General features: G+C 62.5%; 1 protein-coding gene across 2 annotated transcripts in view; it reads left to right on the plus strand.

The window, feature by feature from the left end:
• Nucleotides 1–21786, plus strand: part of COL5A1 (collagen type V alpha 1 chain) — a 138263-nt gene that overhangs the window by 38849 nt on the left and 77628 nt on the right. For both annotated transcript variants that reach the window (XM_045082847.1, XM_045082848.1), the window contains exons 3-7: nucleotides 2701–2914; nucleotides 4126–4288; nucleotides 19564–19695; nucleotides 20486–20623; nucleotides 21037–21273. In XM_045082847.1, coding sequence (XP_044938782.1) covers nucleotides 2701–2914; nucleotides 4126–4288; nucleotides 19564–19695; nucleotides 20486–20623; nucleotides 21037–21273 — 884 coding nt within the window. The remainder of the gene's footprint in view (nucleotides 1–2700; nucleotides 2915–4125; nucleotides 4289–19563; nucleotides 19696–20485; nucleotides 20624–21036; nucleotides 21274–21786) is intronic.

Genomic DNA, 21786 nt, shown 5'->3' on the forward strand with positions numbered 1-21786 from the left:
TGGGAACTCACCACTGTCTGCCTGCGAGGGGACATCAGTAGAAGACACGCCCAAGACCCTAGAAGAAGCCACTGTGGATTCTCCGTGCATACAGGAGGCCGTGTATCCCGCTGGGCTGCCCTGGCTTCCGGGACCCCGGGACACAGTGAGCTTCTCCAGGACCCCCAGCCCTTCCTCCACTCTCGTGCCTGGGACTGGGGTCCTCTCTCCAGTTGTCCTCTGTCTGGTAACCTGGGGCCACTGAGCCTCCCTTCATGTTCAGGATCTGAAACAGGGCTGGGATGTGACAGTGGCCCCCCCACCCGCTTTGACCTTTGCCTGAGTTCTTCCCTCCAGGCAGGCCGAGGGCGCCACATCAGCTCCCGCCCAGCAGAACGTCCTGTCCCTGTCCAGGAGCTGTTTGCTTAGTAGGATTCAGGATAATAGTGATGCCTTTGTTAAGTTCCTACTGTATATCCAGATGGCCCCAGTGCCCTTGGGCCTCAGCCGAGGGAAAAGGAAATGACCTCAGGAAGTAATTGGGCCTCTCCCCTGTGGCTCTGAGAAATCTAGTGGGAAGGGTGGGACCCAGACGCTGTCCCCCTGATGGCCCAGACAGCGCGTCCCGCCCACTCCACGCCTGGAATAGACCATCTCCGGTGACAGTAAAGCCGTTATATGTCACCAGCAGGGAGATTCACGTCAGGCACAAGTTACCCTCTCAGGCTCTCTGAGCTGAGATCTGCTGGCAGCGTGTAAACACCGGGACACAGTGTCCTCGTGAACTGGGGGTCAGGGCGATGGCCGTCCCCGGGCTGTGCTGTTGTTCCCTGATCTCCGTATTTCAGACCGGACGACGGCTGTATATGGCGCGGAGTCATCTCGGTCTCGGGATGGGGCGGGTGACCCTTGAGATGTGAGGGAGGGGCTGTGCCACTCTAGACCTGGACAGTGGCTCCAAGCGTGGGTCCAGTTCCCCCAGGCCCCTTGGTGCCTGTGCACCCCCAGGAGCCCAACAGAACCCTGAGGCCCTGCCCCTGGCCTTGCAGTGGGGGCTTCTCCTGGCCTGCCCATTGGATGCTGCTCCTCCAGGGGGGTAGGGCTGAGGCGGTGGCTCTGACTCCCCTCACGTCCCATGTGTGGAGGGACAGCATGGAGCCGAGGGCTCTGTCACCCTGGTGACTTCAGCACCCCTCTTCCCAAAGGCTTCCTGTCTGCGTGGAAGGGGGGCCTGACTCGGCCTGTCCTGGGACGGATGGCCGTGCTGCCCGGCGTCACCTTGCACTGGGGAAGGGACCCGAGACGTCCCCTTTGGGGAGGGAGACTAGCCTGACCCCTGGGTCTGGGGGCCTTGGGCCTCCGTCTCCCCATGGCACCTTAGCTGGGGGTGTGGGGCCCATGGGGTGGACCTCTCTGCTGCCTTCTGTGTCTGCCTGGGACTTCACGCGAGTCTTTGAGCTGGACTTTGGGGGCCCGTTGGTTTCCCTGATGGAAGCAGCCTTGGCCTCTAGCCCTTGGCTCGCAACATCTCCCCACCCTGGGTCCTACAGAGGTCACGGAAGCCACAGACAGGCCTTGGTGCCCTGAAGGTCTCCTTGTCCCCGACATGGCACCCTGCCACTCTGTGCTCCCTTGAGCAGAAGCAGAGGCCCCTGCCCGGCCACACGGGCATGGTCAGCAGAGGGCGCTCACGGATAGCGTCTCCGCAGGGAGTGGCTCTGACCAGAGCCCTGCAGCCCCAGAGGCCTCGGGGCCATCTGCGCGAATTTGTCACACTGGGTCTGACAACAGGGTCGCTCCTCATCCAGGCCCATAAGCCAGGTCAGAGCCCCTCTTCTGCGAGGGTGCCCGTGCCGACGCCTTCTGGCCGGGTCAGCGGAGTGTTTCCTGGTGGCTCCGGGGACCAGCCACGCTCGCTCTGTGCCCCCCGGCGCCCCGGGCCCGCGGCAGAGCTGCGCCTCCACCAGCAGCATCGATGGGGAGGAGGCGCCGAGATTTCCTGCCGTGGCCCAGGGAAGGGCGCGTGTCTGTAGGGAGATCTGGGCGTGTGGAGCAGGCCTGCACTCCCCTCGGTGGGCTGGCGTGGGCCTGGCTGTTGATGACCTCGTGGCGTTTCTGTCCTGAATCGTAAAGAGCATTCCCTGCCATTAACATACGGGGTTTGTTGTTTTTCTTCCTTTTTGAAATTTGGGTTCAAGTCTTCCCATTTCTTTCTACTCATCTTCTGTTTTGCGTATTAGCCAGGAGATGGGGTCCCTGCCCCTGGCCTCCTGCCCCCCCGCCCCTCTCCCTACGCCCCTCCCGATGGCACTCAAGGAGACACAATCTGCTAGGTATAGCCATAGGCACTATGGAGGGTATGAAGATGCCTCTGAAACAGCCCCTGCCCAGAGGGAGCTGACCTTCTAGGAGCTTCTAGTCAGGATTTATACACAGATGTATTGAGGTACAGGAACTGAGGAGATACATTGAAGGCTCACTGACGGAAGGACCAATGAGGTTTGCATTTGGACTGAGCCTCCAAGAGGGTGGGCTTGGTCATGTGGTGATAGGGAAGGGCTGCAGGAACAGTTTGATCCAGGGACAGGTGTGCAGCAGATGGCCATGCACCACCGTATGCATCAAAAGTTGCCAGGTCCCCAAGCCGGTCTGTCTGTAGAGCTGTGACTGCGTGTAGTTAGGGGTTCCTGACTGCCTTTTGATCTCTGTCTTCTGTTACAGCATCTTCATTTCCTGAGGATTTTTCCATTCTAACCACTGTGAAAGCCAAGAAAGGCAGCCAGGCCTTCCTGGTCTCCATCTACAATGAGCAGGGCATCCAGCAGATCGGCCTGGAGATGGGCCGCTCTCCGGTCTTCCTCTATGAGGACCACACGGGGAAACCAGGGCCAGAGGATTACCCCCTCTTCAGGGGCATCAACCTGTCGGATGGCAAGTAAGTGAGCACCACTCAGCAACCCGGTCCGACTCCTGCTGGGGTCTGCGCAGGCCGCCTACCGCCTGCTGGCTGGCAAGGGAGCTGCGGCAGGATGCACTTCATAAACAAGCAGGAAGCTGCCACCGTGCACACAGGCGGGCACCGGGCAGAGAGAGGACGGGTCTCGAGTTATCGTCTGCCTCTTCGCGGGGGGTCCGTACGGCTCCCTGGGTCTCCCCTTCTCCTTCAAATGCACTAGAATATCTCAAGTGCTGCCCTCCTAGCCTCGAAGGGACGTTGAAGATGGTGTGGTTATGCCCAACTCCTTCTGGAAAGGATGTATGACATCCTTTTATTTTTTTATTTAAATTCAATTAATTAACATACAGGGTTTCAGAGCTAGAGCTCAGTGGTTCATCAGTTGCGACGGACACTCAGCTGTCGCTGCGTCACGTGTCGTCCGTAACGTCCGTCCCCCGGCCACCCCTCCCCAATCCCCGTCCCTCCAGCCACCCTCCGCTTGTTCTCTATGGTGAAGAGTCTCTTACGGTTTGTCTCCCTCTCTGATTTCGTCTTGTTATATTTTTCCCGCCCTTCCGCTAGGCTCCTGTTCTGTTTCTTAAATTCCCCACGTGAGTGAAGTCCTACGGTGTCTGTCTTTCTCTGACTTTTTTGCTCAGCGTAACCCCGTTCAGCTCCAGCCACGTCGTCGCAAACGGCAGAGTTTGTCCTTTCTGACGGCGGAGCCGTGTCCCGTTGCGTACATGTGGACCGTGTCTTTTGTAAACGATGTACTAGGTCCTTCGGGACGGTGGGCGTGAATGATTGAAAAAAAAAAAGGACCATTCTTTCTGGAATTCTCTATCTGGAGCATGCCGAAACCCTGGTAGTGTGAAAGTCAGCTCCTCCGTGGCTAACGCACCACGTGCCTGATCTTAGAAGCCCCTCAGGGTGTGGTTCCCGTGTTTCTCGCTCACGGCTCCACAGCCATCCTCCGTCCCGCCGCTTCCCAGCAAATCCTGTCTTCCCCAACCGCCCCCCGCAGTTTGCTGTGGGGCTCCGGTTCACATGAGGCTGGACCATGGCATCTGCCGGCCCTTGGGCAACCCGGTCTGATGGCAGAGGCTGGGCTCAGAGCTGCCCAGCCCCACCGTGACTGTTGCGGTGTCCCCTGGGTTGGCGACCTGTGACCCAGGCCCCCGTCACCCACCTGGGCTGTTTCTTTGCAGGTGGCACAGGATCGCTCTCAGCGTCCACAAGAAAAACGTCACCTTGATCTTGGATTGTAAAAAGAAGACCACCAAACACCTGGCCCGCAGTGACCATCCCATGATAGATGTCAATGGCATCATCGTGTTTGGGACCCGGATCCTGGATGAGGAAGTCTTTGAGGTAAGCGGGGGGAGCTGCCCCACGGTCACCTGGGACCAGAGCCGGCAAAGGGTCACTCCTGCCTACGGCCGCCGTGGCTGCTGCTGGCAGCCGGTCAGGAGACAGGCGTGGGGACAGCTGGCATTCTGACGTGGCCGTGGTTTCTGCTGGCTGCGGCCTCTGCTGCAATCCCGAGGGCTCTTTGTGGCCTGTGGGAGTGGAGAGGCTATGTGGGGACAGCTGTGTCCACCTTTGCCCAAGGGGCCTGGGGACAGGCTTGGGAAGGGCATGGGCTTTGGTGAGCCTGGCCTGGGGTTTGTGGATAGACGTGGACCCCTGCCATCTGGTGTCTGAGGGTTGACCTGGGAAGGGGGCAGCGGCTGGGGGGGCTGGAGGCCAGTGCCGGGCCAGGTGCTTGTGCTGCAGGAGGGCACACGCCGCCAGCCTTCAGAGGTGCTGTCCCTTGGCAGTGCGCGTCGGCCGCCTGGAGCCGGGCTTCCCAGGGAGACGCCTCAGGGCCGGGGCCAGGGCCCGAGCAGAGTCCTGCATTTCCCTCCTCTGAAGACTGGAGCTCACTCTAAGACAGAGTTAGAGTGCCTTGTACTGCAGAAGCAGGTCACCTCTGCCGGGGTCAGCAGTTTCCAGAAGCCCTGGGGGAGCGCACTGGTGATCCCTGAGGACTCTCCCATGTCCAGGTGCTTAGACTTTGCTTCCTGAGGAGCCGGGGCCCCAGCCCTGTGGCAGGGCCCTGGGATCTGCATTCTAGAAGGCACTTCAGGTGACCGGTGGCCCCTCTGGCTGGGCCGAGGTGACAGCCAGACCCTTCCGTTGGACTTCTTTCTTGTACATATCCGGGCTTTGTGGAAGGAATGTTGGCTGCCCCCAAGGCTCTGTGGCTAAAGCAGGTTTGGAAACCACCATGCAGGTCTGAGGGCTCTCCCAGCTCTGGGATTCCGTCCTCGGGGCAGCCTTTCCTCTCGAAATTCCTGCGACTGCGCACATACCCGGCCGTGTTTGAGAGGAGCGCTCCATGCCCTCCGGCCTTGTACTCACACCTGAGGTGGGGTCTCCGGGCCCCTCCATCTGCTGGGCCAACTGGAGAGCCCGCCGGGCTGGTCAGGGGCTGACCCGATCCCGGTGCTTGGCGGGGGACCCTGGAGGGAGAGAATGTGCCTTGTTACTCCCATTTCTGTTCTAGAGGGAGTCACGTCTCTGCAGACGCTAGCGCTGGCCGGTGGGGGAGGTCCGCAGCCGAGCAGGGAGAGGGTGACTTTCCCAAAGTCTCATCTTTCTGCAAAGTCAAAACGGGGCATGTGGCGGGCGGGAAGACAAAACCTTCCAGGGGGGTGGCTGGCCCGGTGCAGGCCCCCACCATCGTGCGCTGGGTTGGGGGCTCAGGCAAGTTGCCTTGCCGTGTCGTAGCCTCAGCTTCCCTGTCTGTGCAGTGGAACCATGAATGTGGTTCTTCCTGTGGCCGTGGCCCATGGCAGCCCTCAGGCGCTCGAGGAGGATTAGTGGCTTGGTTCTGATTTGAGTTCCACAGCAAGGCGGGTGGGATGATGGATGGGTGGGGCCCAGATCAGCCACGTCTCTGCGGACACGCGGTGGGAGGGCCACTCAGAGACCGGGGGCAGCCAGCCTGTGACGGTGGGGGCCCTGCTGGGAATGGTGGCCCTTGGTGTGTGCCAGGACAGCGGGAGCCCTTTAGTGCTGCCAAGTTTTGCAGGTTCTGGAGACGCCCCACTTCTGACCTGACTTGCCCGGCGACCCCGGTGAATGGCTGGGCAGGGAATTGGAGGGGCCGCGGCCAGGCGGGGGTGGCTGCGGGGCTCTCCCGGGGAGCTGGGGTCAGAGGCACCGGGGTCACGCAGACTGGGATCGAGCGGCTGCTGGTTCAGAGCCCTCGCCGGCGACAGAGTCCAGGAAAGCAGGGGTGCTGCTGCGCTCCGGGCCTCTCACTTGTCTGACGTCGGGAGCGGCCGTGCCGCCTCGCGGGGGCTCACCTCAGCTCACCGGGCGTGGGTGCCTGCTCGTGAGGGGGACCCAGGGTCACCGCAGACACCGCCCATCTTCCTGTTGGTTGAAGTTCTGCCCCCGGAGGCGGGAAGGTTTGCCAAAGCAGGGCCGTGGCTTTGCGGGTTTGAATTCGCTTACTGTGCGGCAGTTTCTCTGTGCTGGGCAGAAAGCCGCATCCTTTCTCTTGCCTCCTGTGTGCTCCCAGGGGCCCGTCATCGTAAAGAGGCCAGAACAAGCTTCATCTTTAAAAAAAAACACATTAGGATCCTAAAGCAAATACCGCTTTACATTGATATGCTGGTCGAGCCAGAAGGAGCGGCTTTCCCGACACTAGAGCGGCACCGCTATGGGGGAGCCCCGGGAGAGCTCAGGGCCCAAATCCCATGGGGGGAACCTGGCTGGGCCTCCTAAGCCCGTTCAAGACCTGGGGTCCTCATCCGCTGCGTGGGCCGGTGGCCGTGTTGAGCCGGGGGTGCGTGTGCGAGGCCGTGCAGGCCTCCTGGCGCGGCTTGGATGGAGACGGCAGGTTGGGAATGTGCTCGGAACGGCTGGCCTGAGCGGCGGCCAGGGACGGGAGGCTTCGTGGCCGGCGAGGGGTTCGTGTTCTGCAGGCAGTGCTTGCCCAGACGCAGACTTTCCTGGCGGCCGGACTCGCTCATGTTGGAAAATGTGACCTGACTTTCGTAGCGAAGACCAGTGGCCCAGTGGCCCCCGGAGCGCTCCGTCTGGCCTTTCTCCTCCCAGAGCAGCCACTGAGCTGGGCGTGGCGGCCCTCGATGCCCAGCCGGCCTGGCTCTCACGGCGACGGAGGAAGAGTCTTTGTTTCTTTTGAAACAGAAGTGACTTAAGTCTTGTACTTTCTGCCAGATTTCCAGTAACGGCCCTCCCCGTGCTGGGCACTTGGCTTCTCCCTGTTCTTCACGACGGGGACGGGTGGCGGCGCCGTAGAAAGCGATTTCTGCAGCTGCGGCTGCGTTCTTCCCCCGGAGGATGTCTTCCCCTCATCAAAAGCCACTTTGTCCCACAGCGCTGCAAGGGCCTGGTGAGCTGGAAGGATTGGGAGTGACTTTGGGGGGCCGCCCATCCCCACGGCCACACACACGGAGTCCCGTGCTGACCGCTGTGTCCAGACAGGGCTTTACTGAACTCCAGAGAGCTTATTGGGGCACTGGGGATTTTCCTGGGGTACACGGGGCCCCACAGAGGCCCCTTTGTCCCAAGTAAAGTGCCGTCCAGGGCAAGAGCCTGGCATAGGGGCTCGCAGCTCTGGGGAGCCCTTCCCCCCAGGGGCAGACCCTCAGCCTGGCTATGCAGGTTGGCAGCCCCCGGTCTCCCAGCCCTGGTGTGAGCCGCTGACGGGTCTGTCCTGCTGGACAGGGGATGGGACAGTTGGGTCCCTTCTGAAGCCTCCCCAGGAGGAAGGTGCAGACATAGGTTCCACAGGCCTTGGGCCTCATCCACCTTCTTTCCAGCTGATGACCGGCAGCCCGTTGCCAAACCCCTCCAAGCCCAACGACTTCATCTGGAAAATGGGCAGAGGAGGCCTACACTGTGGATGGAATCTGGGTAAAGCGCCCCCCCCCCACCAGCCTCCCCGCAGACCCCAGAGAAGCACACTTCCCCCGACCCTTGGCGGTCAGAGCTGAGGCCCTCTGGCCCTTTGTCCACATTCACCTGCAGGGACATGACTGATGGGCGTGTGTCTAGGGGGCGGCTTGGGCTCACAAGCTGTCCCTCCGCTCCACTTCTCCAGACTCACCTTGCAAGTTCAGTGCCAGGACGCCTGCCTTTGAGACCAGGGCCTCCAGCTGGGCAGGCGGGGGGCCGGCCTGGAAGGGCTGGCCAGGGCCATGCACCCCTGAGCTGAGGTTCACCCTCCCGGGACCTGCCCTGCCTGTGCCTGCATGTGGCCATCCCAGTCCCCAGGGCTTGCGCTGGGAGTTGTGCTCATGGCCTGCCCCAGGCAGGGGCCCCTGGCCAGGCCGTCCCCAGGCTGGTGTGAGCTGGAGGGGCTCAGGCTGGGTGGCGACCATGGCCTCGCTCCTTCCCCTGTGGATCCCTGCCCGCGGGCTCTGAGGCGGAGAGTGCGTTTTGCGGGGTTGCTCTGGGCCGCCGTTCGCCACGGTCTCACTGGGAGCTGTGTGTCTCGTGTCCTGCGGCTTCCCCCGGGGTGTGACGGTGTCCCAGGTGGCGTGGGGGCCGTGTGGGCTGAGGGCCCACTGTGAGGGAGGTTGGAGCCGTTTTTCAGAAGAGGACGAGGCCTGCAGGCTTCCCCGTGCAGGAGAAAGGCTTGTTTTCCTCCAGGGCTTAGGAACGAGCTTTGTGTTTTTGGAAACAGAGACGAGAGTGCCAGGGAAAGCGAATGTGTCTGGCAGGAGCTGAGAAGTGGTTGTTTTCCTTCCGTGGTAGAGCTGGGGGGAGGCCGGCCAGGGCAGCACTGGCCAGCAGGGCCCGGGACGTGCCCGCCGAGTGCTCTGCCCTGCCGTCACCTTTCGCCGCTCCTGGGACGCTGGCACCAGAGAGGTAGAAGAACCGCAGAAGGTCGCCTGGAAAACCGTGGGGGAGCCGGCTAGGTCCCCAGACCTGTTGCTGCCGAGAACCCGACGGTCTGCTCTGGTGTCACGTAGCGTGGTAGGCACCACACTCTCAGCAGCCCGTGCTTCTGCTGTCCCCTTGACCCATGCCCCCCGGGACCTCAGGAACTGGGTCACAACCTTCCCCAGCTGGAGCCAATCCCGGGTGGTCCTAATGATGCCGGGGGCTGCTTGTTCTCTGGCTCCCACATGGGCTCCCAGGACATCAGAGTGCCCTGACCTGTGGGGTCGGCAAAGCCCCAGAACCTTCCAGAAGGAGCCAGCACAGGCTGTTTGCAGGCTCACTGGCAGCCAGGGCTGGACTTGCGCGCCCGGCCTGCCGAGCGCTGTCCCCAGCAGGGTCCGGAAACACCGGCTGAACCGGGGCACCCTTTGCTCTTCAGCGGGGCCTGGAGCCGGCGGGTGTTCCAGATGGAGGGGTCTGGAGGCTGGGGCTTGGCCGGGGTCGGGGAGGGCCTCTGTGGCGGGAGGACCCTCCTCTCTGGTGAGGCGGGAACAGAGGGAGGCCCACCCCAGCGGACGGGGAGCCCGGGCGTTCTGGGCGGGCGCCAGACCCACTTCTAAGCTCTCGGGCGTCTCGAGGGGCAGCAAGACCGAACGGACTGCACTCCAGAGCCCTGGGTGCCGGGGGAGAAGCCGGCAGCACCCCCGAGTGGCGGTCCTCCGGCTGTCCGCCCGCCTTCCATTTGGAGAGACAAGGGGTTTACCTCATCCCTGATCCCCCTTTCCAGAGGCCTGGCTTTTCCACTGACATGTTCTTTCCTGGAATGCAGCTTGCCTGGGGCCGGAGCGGGCCTCTGCTCGGCTGGGCTTTCTGGGCCATCCGCGAGGCGCCAGGGGACCCTCTGGGGAGCATAGAGCCCTCTCCGGCCACACGCACGGTTGCGGGCCTCAGCGTCTCGAAGGCGAGAGAGCTGTGGGCTTCGTGTTGGAGGCCTGGGTCCCCGTCCCCGCTTTCACCGCGCAGGCTGTGGCCTCTGAGCTCCCAGGCCCCTCCGGGGACCATCCCATCACCCACCACGGGGACGCTCCAGGGGACCCAGGGCCAGCGGAGCATGCGGGCCGTGACTGGGGAGCTGTGGGACTCTCCCCGCAAGGGCTTTGTGGCACTGGGGACCGTCTGCTGCAGGATCTATTCCCTCTGGGGCTGGGAGGCAGCACTTCTGTTGGCCTGTTTCCGTCAGCATCCCGTGGGGGTGTCATGCTGACCCAGGTTTCTCCGGGGAGAGGAAATGCGGGTGCGTTCTGAGGGTGCTTCTCCAGTCCTCAGAAGGTGGTGCATCTGTGGGGCCGGGGCCAAACCTGAGCTCATGTTCAGACGCCAGGCTCGAGGCGTCTGGAGCCCTGCCCGTAAGGCCCCCGTGCCTCCCGCATCCCCATGGTTGATGCGGGTTCAGAGGCCCGTGTGCCCTGCCCCCACCCCCCCTCCCAGCCCGGGGTGTTTCTCCTGTTGGGGCGGCTAGTTAGACCCATGCTGGGAACAGGAGGAGCCAGCCTTCACAGCGGCACCCGTTTAGAAGCCTTCCAGGTGTGCACAGCAGCTGAGGAGGGAGCCCTGTCCGCATGGCACCCTGTCCCTGCTCCAGCACGTGTCCCCTGACTTTAGATGGGCTGTGGAAGCTCCCAGGGCTAGGTTATGGGCCCGAGCCATGGCCCTGGGAGAGTGGGCGCCTCATACCCAGGTGCTCTGACCTCAGATGGCATGTCCTGGGTGGGGCCCACAGCGGGCAGAGCGTCCCCAAAGAGCCTGGTCCGTCGGCTGCCTCCCCCAACCCCCGTGGCCCCAGGGCTCCTTGGCTTCAGGCTCTGCTCCCCGCTGCACGCGGCTCTCCTCTCCTTGTCTGTCTGTCCCTTGTCTTTCTCCTGAGGACGCTTCTCACGGGATTTGGGGCTAATCCAGCGCAGTCTCCTTCGAGAACCGGAGCGTCCTTACATCCACGAAGAGCGCGTTTCCAGAGAAGGTCCCGTTCCCAGAGTCTGGGAGTAGGACTGGGGGGGACGGTCATTATTGAACCTGTTCCCAGACCAGCCCGGAAGGGGGTTCGCCCGTCAATTCCTGCAGGGCCTGTGCGGGTAATCAAGCGCTTGTCGCTGGGCGTGGACGTTCGGCTGGTTTCCAGTTGAGGCTTTCCCAGTCTGCTGTTGAGTCCGGCCGGGGAGGCAGGACGGTGAGCTCCTTCCGGCTGGAGGGGATGGTTCTGGGCAGCCCCGCGCCTGCCTCCTGGCTTGGATGGGCGACGGCCGGCCCATGAGGACGGTGTGCAGGGCTTTTGAGGTACATTTTTGTCTCCAGCTCAGGCCCAGGAAGGGCTGGGACTTGTGTCCAGTGCAGTAGCCAGCGGCCGGCGGGCGGGGGCCAGTGACCAGCTGGATGTCGGGCAGGATGGAGGCTCGTGGAGGCTGGCCAGAGCAGGCTACAGCGGGTCTCATGTTGACACCCACACCCAGGGGCTTTCGTCTGTGCCTCTGTGGTCAGGGTGTTTGGGGTGGGGCCTGAGCTCTGAGGGTGTGCCCCTGGAGCTGGCCCCGGTCGCCCTGGTCCTGTTGAGCCAAGCAGCTGGGGCCACCGTCCGTCTCTACCCAGGATGGTGGGTGCGGGGTGGGGGGTAGCAGCTTGGAGGGGCAGAGAGACCCCACAGAGTCAGGCAGGCCTTGCTTCTGCCTGCGTGGTGCGGGACCTGGTAGCCCCTGCTCCCTGGCCTGGGAGGGCCTGAGGATTGCTCTGTGGAAAGTCTGAGTAGTGAGACCCCGTCCCGGCCCAGGGATGCAGCCCTGATGCAAGGCTGGAAGCCGAGCCTTGTGGAATGACCTGCGGGTGTGTGGGTCCCCGGGGAGGATCGGTGCCGGCGCTCCAGGGAGGGCATGTCGTCTCGAGGTCACCTGTAGGGCTGCGGCAAGAACAGGCTAGGGCCCGTCCGTGGATGGGGGGAGGGTTCTTGGCTTTCCTGCGGGGGCCGGACCCTGTGGCCCATGCTTCTGGCTGCAGAGCCCTGGGAGCCAGCCGGCAGTGGTGCCCGAGCTGGGGAGCTGCCCCTCTGGGTGACCGGAGGACAGGGGTCCCGCTGTGTGTGTTGGGGGGGACTTTTTCTCTACTGCTGCCCGTTGTCAGGGGGCCTGGGGAGTCTTCGGCCTTGTCCTGGCCTCCCCCTACATTCGCACGGCTTGGGCTAGCCTGGACTCTGTCTCCTGCGGGAGCTGGGGCGGCCGGGCTTGTGAGTGTCGGGGGAGCACTGGGCGTCCCTCCTCATCCAGCGAGCTGTCCGAGGGCCACGGATGGTCAGACTCTCAGGACCACGCTGGGGGAGGGGAGGGGCGTGTGCCATGGCGGTTGTGATGACAAGGGTTAGGACCATCATTCCCGTCTCTGTGTTGCAGATGTGAGAGTCGGAGGGCGGCGTGGAGATCCGCGAGACCAGCCGGCGGGTGGGGGGCCCGGGGCTGGCATCCAGCCCTCACCTGCAGAGTGCCAGCCCACGGGCGGTTCCGTGGGACCCCCGAGGGACGTGCTGCGTGGCCTGTGTGGGTGGCAGAGGGGGTCCCCAGGCCCCCTATGGGCTTTCAGTGTCCCTGGGCCTCTAGGGGGGACATCACCTTGGGACAAAGAAACTCCTGTACTGGGGCGTCTGTGCGGGCATTTGCCGGGTGCCTGTGTTGGGGGCATGGGGGGGCCTCTGACAGTTGTGCGAGCGCCCGTCGGAGGGCTTCCTCTGAGCACGTTGAAGGGTGAGTGCAGACTCACTTTCCCACCGTGCTACTCCGGATCTGTACGGAAGCTCCCGGCGCCCAGAAGGACAGGCCCCGTGAGGTCTGCATGGTGCGGCCTCACCATCCGGGGGCCGGGCACCGGGCCGCGCTGGGAGGCTTGTTCCGGCAGTGGCTGTGCCACCGAGTGTCCTCCTTCTGTTCTGTTTGGAAAAGCAGATACTGGTAACACCCCTCCCAGCGCTAAGGAGGTACTTCCAGCCTTAACGGCCGACAGCCTCCTGATAATTCCCCGACGATTCTGCACAGCAGCCCAGGACGGGCGTGTTTTGTTGGCTCCTCAGTGCTCATGGGCTACCTAGGAAGGGCGCCCGCTGTTGCCTGGGGTGTCGAGGTTGTACCGCGGAGCAGAGTGGCCTTTGTGACCGCCAGGCACCGCGACAGAAGCTTCTGGGGACTGGGTGGAGCTTTGCTGACCTGGCACGTGGCAGACATAAGTGTGTAGGGGCAGGAAACGTCGGTCGGCCTCAGAACGGGGAACAGAGTGGAAACAGCGGGTGCGGGCTGCTCTGGCAGGGGGTCCGGGCCACCACCGGGCCAGCCGCGGGCCTGGGGCCCAGATGTGGACTCAGGTGCCGCCTGCCCCCCTGAGGGTCTGTGCCCACGCAGAGGGCGGCCGGGGTGAGGCCACAGATGTTGTCCACGCAGACCTTCTACTTGAACTCCACAGGGGCTAGGCTGCTCCTGGGCGGATCCGCAGGACAGTGACTCTGGAGCCCCCCACTCTGTGCCCCTGTGCGAGGCCCCACCTCTCTGAGCCTCAGTGTGTGCATCCACAAAATGGGGATAAGAGAGAAGACACAGGGCGACCCCCACCCCCTTGTGAGCACAGAGGAGCCGCGACGAGGCATGTCGGGGCTGTGCAGGTGGAGGGTGCTGTCGTGGGGAGGGGCTGGGTCGTCTCTACAGCCCCAGGACCGGGTGGCTGTTGCTGAGGGGTGCAGGCCCCTTGGTGGGACGGCTGCCCCTGTGAGGGGGGCAGGATGCCCACTGTCAGGCCCGTCAGTCCGGGGCAGGTGCCCTGTGCTCCTGGAGGGAGGCTGGAGGGCACCTGGGGGAGCTGCCTGCCCGCTGGGACCATGGACGGAGGGGCCAGGCGGGAATTGGTCTGGGGCTCACCTGCCACCCAGGGCGTTGAGGGCGCGGTGGGGCAAATCAGGCAAGACTCCGTGGAGGGAGAGGGCATCTCCTGGTCTCGGGGAGAGCCACGGCCAAGCCTGCCAGACGGTCAGGGTGGAGGAGGCAGTCGGCCCAGGTGGCCTGGGGGTGGGGCAGGGGGAACAGTGTGCGGCCGGGAGCAGGGGAGCCCCTCAGGCCCAGAAGACAGAGTCTGCAGGGGGGGACGGTGGCAGGGGAGTCCTCCGTCGTTTCTGGCCGCCGTTGTGGGAGAGGTGGCGGTAGCTCAAGTGTGGGACAGCAGTGGGATGACACGGGGGTGTGGAGTGCGGGGTGGGTCCTTCTTGGTTCTGGAAAGTTCCTGGCCCTCGCTGCGTCAGCTTTCCCCTCTGTGAATGGGGCAGTAGGGAGGCTCAGGCGAGACCCGGTGCACTGCGGACCCACCTCCGCATTCCCTAGACTAGGGAACCCCTGGCCTTGGACCTTGGAGCCCTGCCGCACTGAAGCCCAGGGACTCTCGGGGGACCGCGTCCCCCGTGGACCTCACACGACTAGTCTGAAGTGAGACCATTTTACTACGTCGCAGGTTTTGACCTGTGTGACACAAGTCCGCAAACCTTTCTTAACTACCATCTTGTGTGACGTGCTGGTGTGTAAGCCCTGCTGGGGACCCCCAGGCTCCTCCACGGGACCCCATTTGAGAAGCCCCAGCTGGGCTGAGAGCCCAGGTCCCTGCGTCCCGAGGGAGCCTGAGGGGCAGGGAGGCCATGGGAGCGGGACGCACGGAGCTCCCACGAGCGCCCAGCCTAGGGAAGGCACCGCGTGAGACGGGGTCCGGCACCTCCAGGGTGGGGAGCGGCCCCTGGTTCTAGTTGAGTAACAATTTGGGTTATTGATGGGGCACCTGGAATCATCGAAATGTGAACCCCTAGGCTTCAGGGGGGCCCTGCAGCCAGGCAGGTGGCGTTTTCCTGGCTCGCCCGTGCCGGGGCCTGCGGGAGTGTGACCGTGCCGGGAAGCATGCTGGGCCAGGGCGAGAGCCCCAGGCTCCCCCGCCCTCGGTCCCTCTTGGGCGCTCCCGCTCCAGGCCTGGTGTCCGCCGCCGCCCTCTGTGGCCCCACGACTCCTGACTGAAGTTCAAGCTGCCTCGTGGCCAGAGGGGATAATGTCCCTTCACTTTCTCCCAAGGGTCCCCAAGGACAGAGGCTCTCTTTCTGTTTCTGTTCACTTGTGGGCCAGCCAGCCTAGAAGGTCACATGAAGGTCATCACTGCACTGTATGGTCACACTGTGCCCGCGCCCGTGCACACGCACACACCCAGAGAACTCCAGCGGCTACAGGTGTTTCATGAGTCTCCGAGTTTGGGGGCTGCTAGGCTGCCTTCAGGGCATGCGGCTCCCGACTGGTCCAAGGTCAAGGCCAGGCTGGTTGAGGGTTCCTAGTCAGAGTCGCCCCCGACCTGAGAGGACAGCTGGGTCACAGATATCCTGGGCTGCCCTCACTGCTTCTAGAGAGTCAGGGGACCGGCCAGCAGCTCTGACCTTGGCCAGCATCATCGCGCTGGCGTTCGGCTCCCGAAGGCCAGGCTGGGTCCCCAGAAGCCGCAGGCTAGTGGCCTCGCTGGGTGCGCGGCTTGTATTCGTGGGTGGGCCTCCCATCCCGGCCCCGGCTCCCGCCTTCCGCCTCGTCCCCCCCAGAACACAGACGCAGCACCCAGGGCTGTCCCGCTGACCCTGCCCCCAGGCCCCGAGGGGCCGGAGTGTGAGCAGCAGGGGCCTCCAGCATCTCCCACCAGCGGCCACGGAGGAAGGCTCTGCTGGGGAAGGGGGTCACCGAGTGACTCTCGGGGTCTGTGGCTTGGAGCTTGTTTTGCCACAGGAAGCATCACAAAAATGCTCTCAGAACATCCGTGGGACTTGTGAGGTCCAGTGTGAGCCAGACCAGGGGCAGCCACAGGCAGGCCGTCTCCAAGGCACCAGGCAGTGGTTGCCACAGCCCCGGGTTGACAAAGATTCTCAGGTTGTGTCTGGTCCCAACTGGAGAAAGGTCCACGGGGACAGCTTCTCTTCAAGGAGCACGCGTGTATTCGACATGCCAACCTGCGCACACAACTCCTGTGTGTGCGGGGAAGAGGCGGGAGGGGGCGCAGGAGTCCTGGACGAGGGCTTCCAAGAGGCTCGAACCCACGCCTGTTTCCCCTTCTCACAGAGGTGCGGGGGGTGGACAGATCCCTGCCCTTTGAGACACGCACCCTCACCTGTCACCCTTTGTGCACCCTCGAAGGGGCACATGTTCTTTGTTGTGGAAAGCCCTCAGGGGTTTGTGGGGAAAGGATCTGCTACAAGCCTAGGAGTCTGCGGAGGAAGGTGGCCCCGGGAATGGAGGGGGCTTCGTGCTTGCGGGGCCCGGAGGTGACCTGCTGCCCACCGTATGCTCCCTCTGCAGCCGTGTGGGGAGTGGGCGAGGCAGGCAGGCAAGCAGGGCTGGTGAGGAGGGTCAGGTCAGCACCGACCGGATTCCAGAGCTCCGGTGAGTCCGCAGGAAGCGCTCAGCCCCGTGCCTCTGCCTGCTGTTTACGCTGTAGCCTTTGGCCTTGTTGGTTGCCTGGTGTTGGGGGCAGCCTGGGCCACGGTGTGGGGGCCTGTGAAGCCTGGTTCTGGGTGGGGCGCTCTGGGGTACAGGGACACAGGTGTGCCACACGTGGCCATGGCCCGAGGTCTTGGGCTTCCTGGGGAGGCAGGCCCTTTACCAGACACCTGGAGTCCCCTGTGCCGGTGGCTTGATGGAGGGGAGCGCCGGGTGCCGGCTGCCACGACCACCCCAAAGGCCCCCAAGCCTCCTCTCCCTTCCGGAGACGGTATCTGGGGAACGCACGTTCGGATGTCGAGTTGCCATCAGAAAGACAGAGGACATATTTTATTTGAATTGGATAAAATCTGAACTGGAAGTCGTGTTGCTTAATAAAACTGTGTGGTGTGATTCCCTGGTCCTGTCACAGGGTTCTTGTCCATGGGAGAGTTTACAGCACGGCCAGGAGCCTCTGACACCCAGAGGGAGAGACGGCGGGGCGGAGAGGGCCAGGGAGGGGGGGAGGCCTGGAAGGGAGAGGCGGACGGAGGGAGGCGGCGGCTCTGGCGGGTGAAGGGCTGCGGCCGGGGCCGGGAGTGTCTTCCAGGGACTCCCTTCAGAGCTGCCTGTGCGGAGACGGGTCTGCTTGGGCAAGTTCTGAGCTCCTTGCCCACCTCCAGGGTCTTCAAACCCAAGTTGGGGGCCGCATAATTCGGACCCACGTCTCAGGCGCTAGGCAGGATGTGCCTTTTCTGGACTCTAAGACTGTCCCCCAGTTCTGCCGCTGCGTCACCCCCACGTCGCCCCATCTCTAGGCCGGTTACCCTACAGGAGCTTTGGCAAGCCAGGGAAGGGCAGTGGGTCCTGTCCCTCAGAGCCGTGCGTGGGGCTGGCACGTAGCGTCCCAGACCCTGGGAGGCCATCTGGGGAGCCACGCCCAGTGACCCTGAGAGACACGTCCTCACAGCCTTCCATGTCTAGCCTAGTCTGTGTCCGCCTCAGGGAAGGGGCTCACCCACCTTTACCCAGCGGAGGGGATGGACGACATGGCTTCCTTGCTTGCGCCTGTGGTTCTGACCTGTGCAGAATGAGCACCACTTCCTTTCAGTCAAGCTCACGGCTACCATATTATCTTGCTTCACTCGTGGCTTTCTTCAGGAGCAGAATGGGCCTTTTGTTGGGCCACGGGAGAGTGGGCGTGCAGGAGCAGGGGTAGCCTCGGGTGTCCGGACAGAAAGGGACAGTGGGAGTCAAGGGGCATCAGTGACAACCACATGAATACATGGGGATGGTAAGCATGTGCCTCACCGTGGGGCACAGTGCAAGTGCAAAGTGTTAGGAAGAGTGTGGACACTGCCAGGCAGTGGTTCTGGGCCACGGTTACATTTCTGTGTGTAATACAGGGACGGGCACTTCATAGGTGCTCAATGATTGCTACTGGATGAATAGAAGGACGGATGATAGATGGTAGATAGTTGGTGAATGGATGATGGTTGGTGGATGGTTGATGGATGGTTGGGTGGACGGATGGACGGATGGATGGATGGTGGATGGTTGATGGATGGATGTTGGATGGTTGGATGGACGGACGGATGGATGATGGTTGGTGGATGGTTGATGGATGGATAGGTGGATGGATGGACGGATGGGTGGATGTTGGATGGTTGGATGAGTGGTGAATGGGTGGTGGATGGATGCATGGTGGGTGGATGGTTGATGGATGGTTGGGTGGACGGATGGACGGATGGATGGATGGATGGATGTTGGATGGTTGGATGAATGGTGAATGGGTGGTGGATGGATGCATGGTGGGTAGATGGTTGATGGATGGTTGGTTGGACGGATGGACAGATGGACAGATGGATGGATGGATGTTGGATGGTTGGATGAGTGGTGAATGGGTGGTGGATGGATGGGTAGTGGGTGGATGGTGGGTAGGTTGATGTGCACATGGCAGGATGGGCCCTGGGCCAAGGAGCTCAACACTGGGCATGGCCCACAATTGTCCTTTCTTGAGCACCATCTCTAGTGACATAGTTTCAACATTGGGCATGTTCCTTCATGTTCCTTTCCCTTCTCGAGCCCAGCTTGTCACATAGTGATGGATACCGTGCAGGCTGTGTTAAGCTGGCTCCATCTCACCTGTTGTGTGACCATGAATGTTGTGTGACCCTGAGGTAACCTCAGGGCTCCAGTTTTCTCAGCTTCAGATGGGAATTAATGGCACAAATGAAGTGACAGCATGCAGTTTCTTTGTCCAACACCTGATTTATAGTAAACACTATCTAAACATTAATCATTAATAAAATCATTATTATATTGGCCAGTTTATAGCCATCTGATTGGAGCCCTAAGTTCCCCTGCCAGGGAGACATCAAATGTTTGGTAACATTCATCAGGACCCATGGTTTTTGTTCTCTTTTGTTTGTCTGCTGTTGACATATCTTGAGGAAAACAACATGAAATAGAATTGTTGCACATTTTCCCCATCTGACATAGTGGGAATGTTGGCTCCCACGGCAGTGAACGGGAATATTCTGTGGTTGGTCGTGTGGGCTCATCCAGGTGGTCCATAGCCTGTGTCCGTACCTCATTTCCTTTCGTGGTTGAATATTCTGATGTACGGATAGGCCACGATTTGTTTATCTGTTCATGCACTGATGGACATTTGGGCTGTTCCCACCTCTTGGCTGTGGTGTATGATGCTGCTGTGAGCATGGGTGTCTGTGGACCTATTTGATACCTAGTGCAGTTCTTTCTTGAGTGAATTATTTACGTCTCTTAATTCATAGGATTGGAATTTCTGGGTCGTATGGTATTTTCCTCTTTAAAAATAAATCCTGCCTCACCCCGTGGTTGGGGGTGACAGGGAAAGTGGTAGCACACCTGCAAGTCTCACAGTTTAGGGTGTAGTGTACAGCTTGCATTTATCACCCACCGTTCGCAAACATCTCTGAGCACGTGGCTGGCCCCGGGCAGGTGCCCAACAAGTGTCTGATGCATGGATGGGTGGGTGGGTGGGTGGGTGGATGGCTGGGTAGATGAATGGGTGATGGATGGATGGGTGGGTGGTTGGATGGGCCGCCCTAGCTGGAGTGGTAGTTGGAGGTAGCAGCTCCCTGAGAGGAAGGTCCTGAGGACCGGCTCCTCCCAAGGTGTGTCTAGGCCGCTTGCCACCGGCCTCCTGGGTCCCCGTGTTCCCCGGTACGCCCCTTACTAAGGGCTTTTGTCCTTTTCCAGGGTGATATCCAGCAGCTGCTCTTTGTCTCGGACCACCGGGCAGCTTACGACTACTGCGAGCACTACAGCCCCGACTGTGACACGGCCGTCCCCGACACGCCCCAGTCACAGGATCCCAACCCAGACGAATACGTGAGTCAGGCCGCCCGGGGGCGCGGTGGTGTTGTAGGCGGACCGCTTGGGCGGGGGCAGGTCAGGCAGGCCGGGGTGGAGGACCACAAAGGCCATGCGACCCCCATTTAAAATAAACCTGCTGGGCTAGGACCCAAGGTTGGTGCTGCCCTGTACCCAGCAGCAGCGTGGTTCAGACCGCCTGGACCTCTCTCCGCCATTTCCAAGTGAAGGTCGTCGCTCGCCTCCTGGTCACAGCGGTGCACGTCCCCTGCCATGTTCACCCTGCCGTCATTCGTCCTCATGGTCTCCTCCTGTCACAACCGGTTAGAAGAGAAGGCAGGGTGATCCTCACAAAACCGGGGTCCCGTGGCCCAGGCACGTCTTCTGAGCTCGGGCCGAGTCCCCGCAGCCGAGGCCTCCTGGCCGGGCCCCTGCCCCTGTTTTAGGGGCGAGACCTTCTCTGTCACTGTGGTCTGGGGCTTCGATGAGGGTCAGGAGATTCAGAGGGACAGCAGGGTGCCAGAGGACCCCACAGCCTGGCTGGCTGTCCTGGCTCTCGGTCCTAAAGGATCAGCACATCTGCACCTTTTAGAACTCAGTTTCCTTTGAAAGGGCCCTGGGCCCCCGTTCTTTCCTTGCGCTTCTCATGGGGCAGCCTCAGCCACCCGCGGAGCTGGAGCCAGCAGAGGCCCGTTCGGAGCCTCGACTTCTGGTGTCCACTCTTCCTGGCTGAACCCGGACGGTGAGGCGAGGAGCTGGGCTCCCGGTGGGGTCCCGCCTTCCTCACGTGGCCCCGATCTGCTTTCAGTACCCGGAGGGAGAGGGTGAAGGCGACACGTACTACTACGAGTACCCCTACTACGAGGACACGGACGACCCAGGCAAAGAGCCCACCCCCACCAAGAAGCCCGTGGAAGCTGCTAGAGAGACCACGGAGATTGCCGAGGTCTGTGTGGGCGGCCGCCCGGCACTGCCGGCCACAGTGGGGAGGACGCAGGGGCCGGTGTGGAGGCCGGGGTGGGGGTGTGAGCTGGGCAGGGAACCAGTGCCTCAGGGGCTTGGTGACCGTCCGCGCTTCGGGCCGCTGGGGAGGCGGGGAGCGGGCTCGCCACCTGCTCTGCTGCCAGCCGACGCTGGTGTGAGGGAGTGTGCAGCTCTGTCGGAGGACTTCTCCTTTTAAGCCCGGAGCCGCAGAACGCCCTTTCTGAGGGCAGGATGGGGGGTTTTGGGCCACGGACAGCACGCCCTGGGGCTGGCTGCCTGCTGGCATGGACAGCATCCGCAGGGCTCTTAGGTGGCCACGGGGGGGTGCTGGGGTCCCCTGCAGACCCCGACTCCCGCCCTGCTCCCCCATCTCAGGAGCAGACCCCACCCACCACGGCAGCCCCTGCGGTGCCCGATGCCAGCGAGGGGGCCGGGAAAGAGGACCCCGGCGTCGGCGACTATGACTACCTGCCCAGCGAGGACTACTACACGCCCTCCCCTTACGATGACATCAGCTACAGCGAGGGCTTCGAGGACCCCGACCAGTCCCCCGACCACGGCACCGGGGCCGAGGTCCCCACCAGCACGGCCGGCACTGCCAACTCCTCCAATGTAGGTGCTTCCCTTCCACCTGGGCCTGGGGCCGGGGCGGGTCAGGGGTGGGGGAGCGCTCTGGGCTCCTTCTTTCCTCTGCTCTGACCTCGGGGATCCTGGGCTGGCTCCCTGCTCCACAGCCCAGCAGACCCTGGCCCCCAGGGGCCCCGAGCAGCTTTGGGGTCCCCGATTCCCTGAGCCTGTTTCACTGTTGCTTGTTTCCCATCTGCAAAATGGGTGGAATGAGCCCCGCCCGCCCGTTCTCCCAGGCTTTCGGGTGGGGACGGACCAGGACGTGCATGTTTGCGGTGTCCCTCTCTGTGGCCTGAGGGGGCCAGGCAGGACAGTGCACGAGCGGGGGATCTGGGCTGTCAGGAGAGACATGGGGCCAGCTAGTGCCGGGTCCGACCGTGGGCTTTCCCACCCAGCAGACCTGGCTCGAAACCCCGTCCCCTGACCTCGGAGAGCCCCTGTGGACCTTAGTTGTCATTCACAAGTTGGCACTCCCAGGTCGGCCTCGAGGGGCTGGGG

This window comes from Mustela putorius, unplaced genomic scaffold, assembly GCF_011764305.1.
Source record: "Mustela putorius furo isolate JIRA1106 unplaced genomic scaffold, ASM1176430v1.1 tig00000596_pilon_pilon_pilon, whole genome shotgun sequence".
Lineage (NCBI taxonomy): Eukaryota > Metazoa > Chordata > Mammalia > Carnivora > Mustelidae > Mustela > Mustela putorius.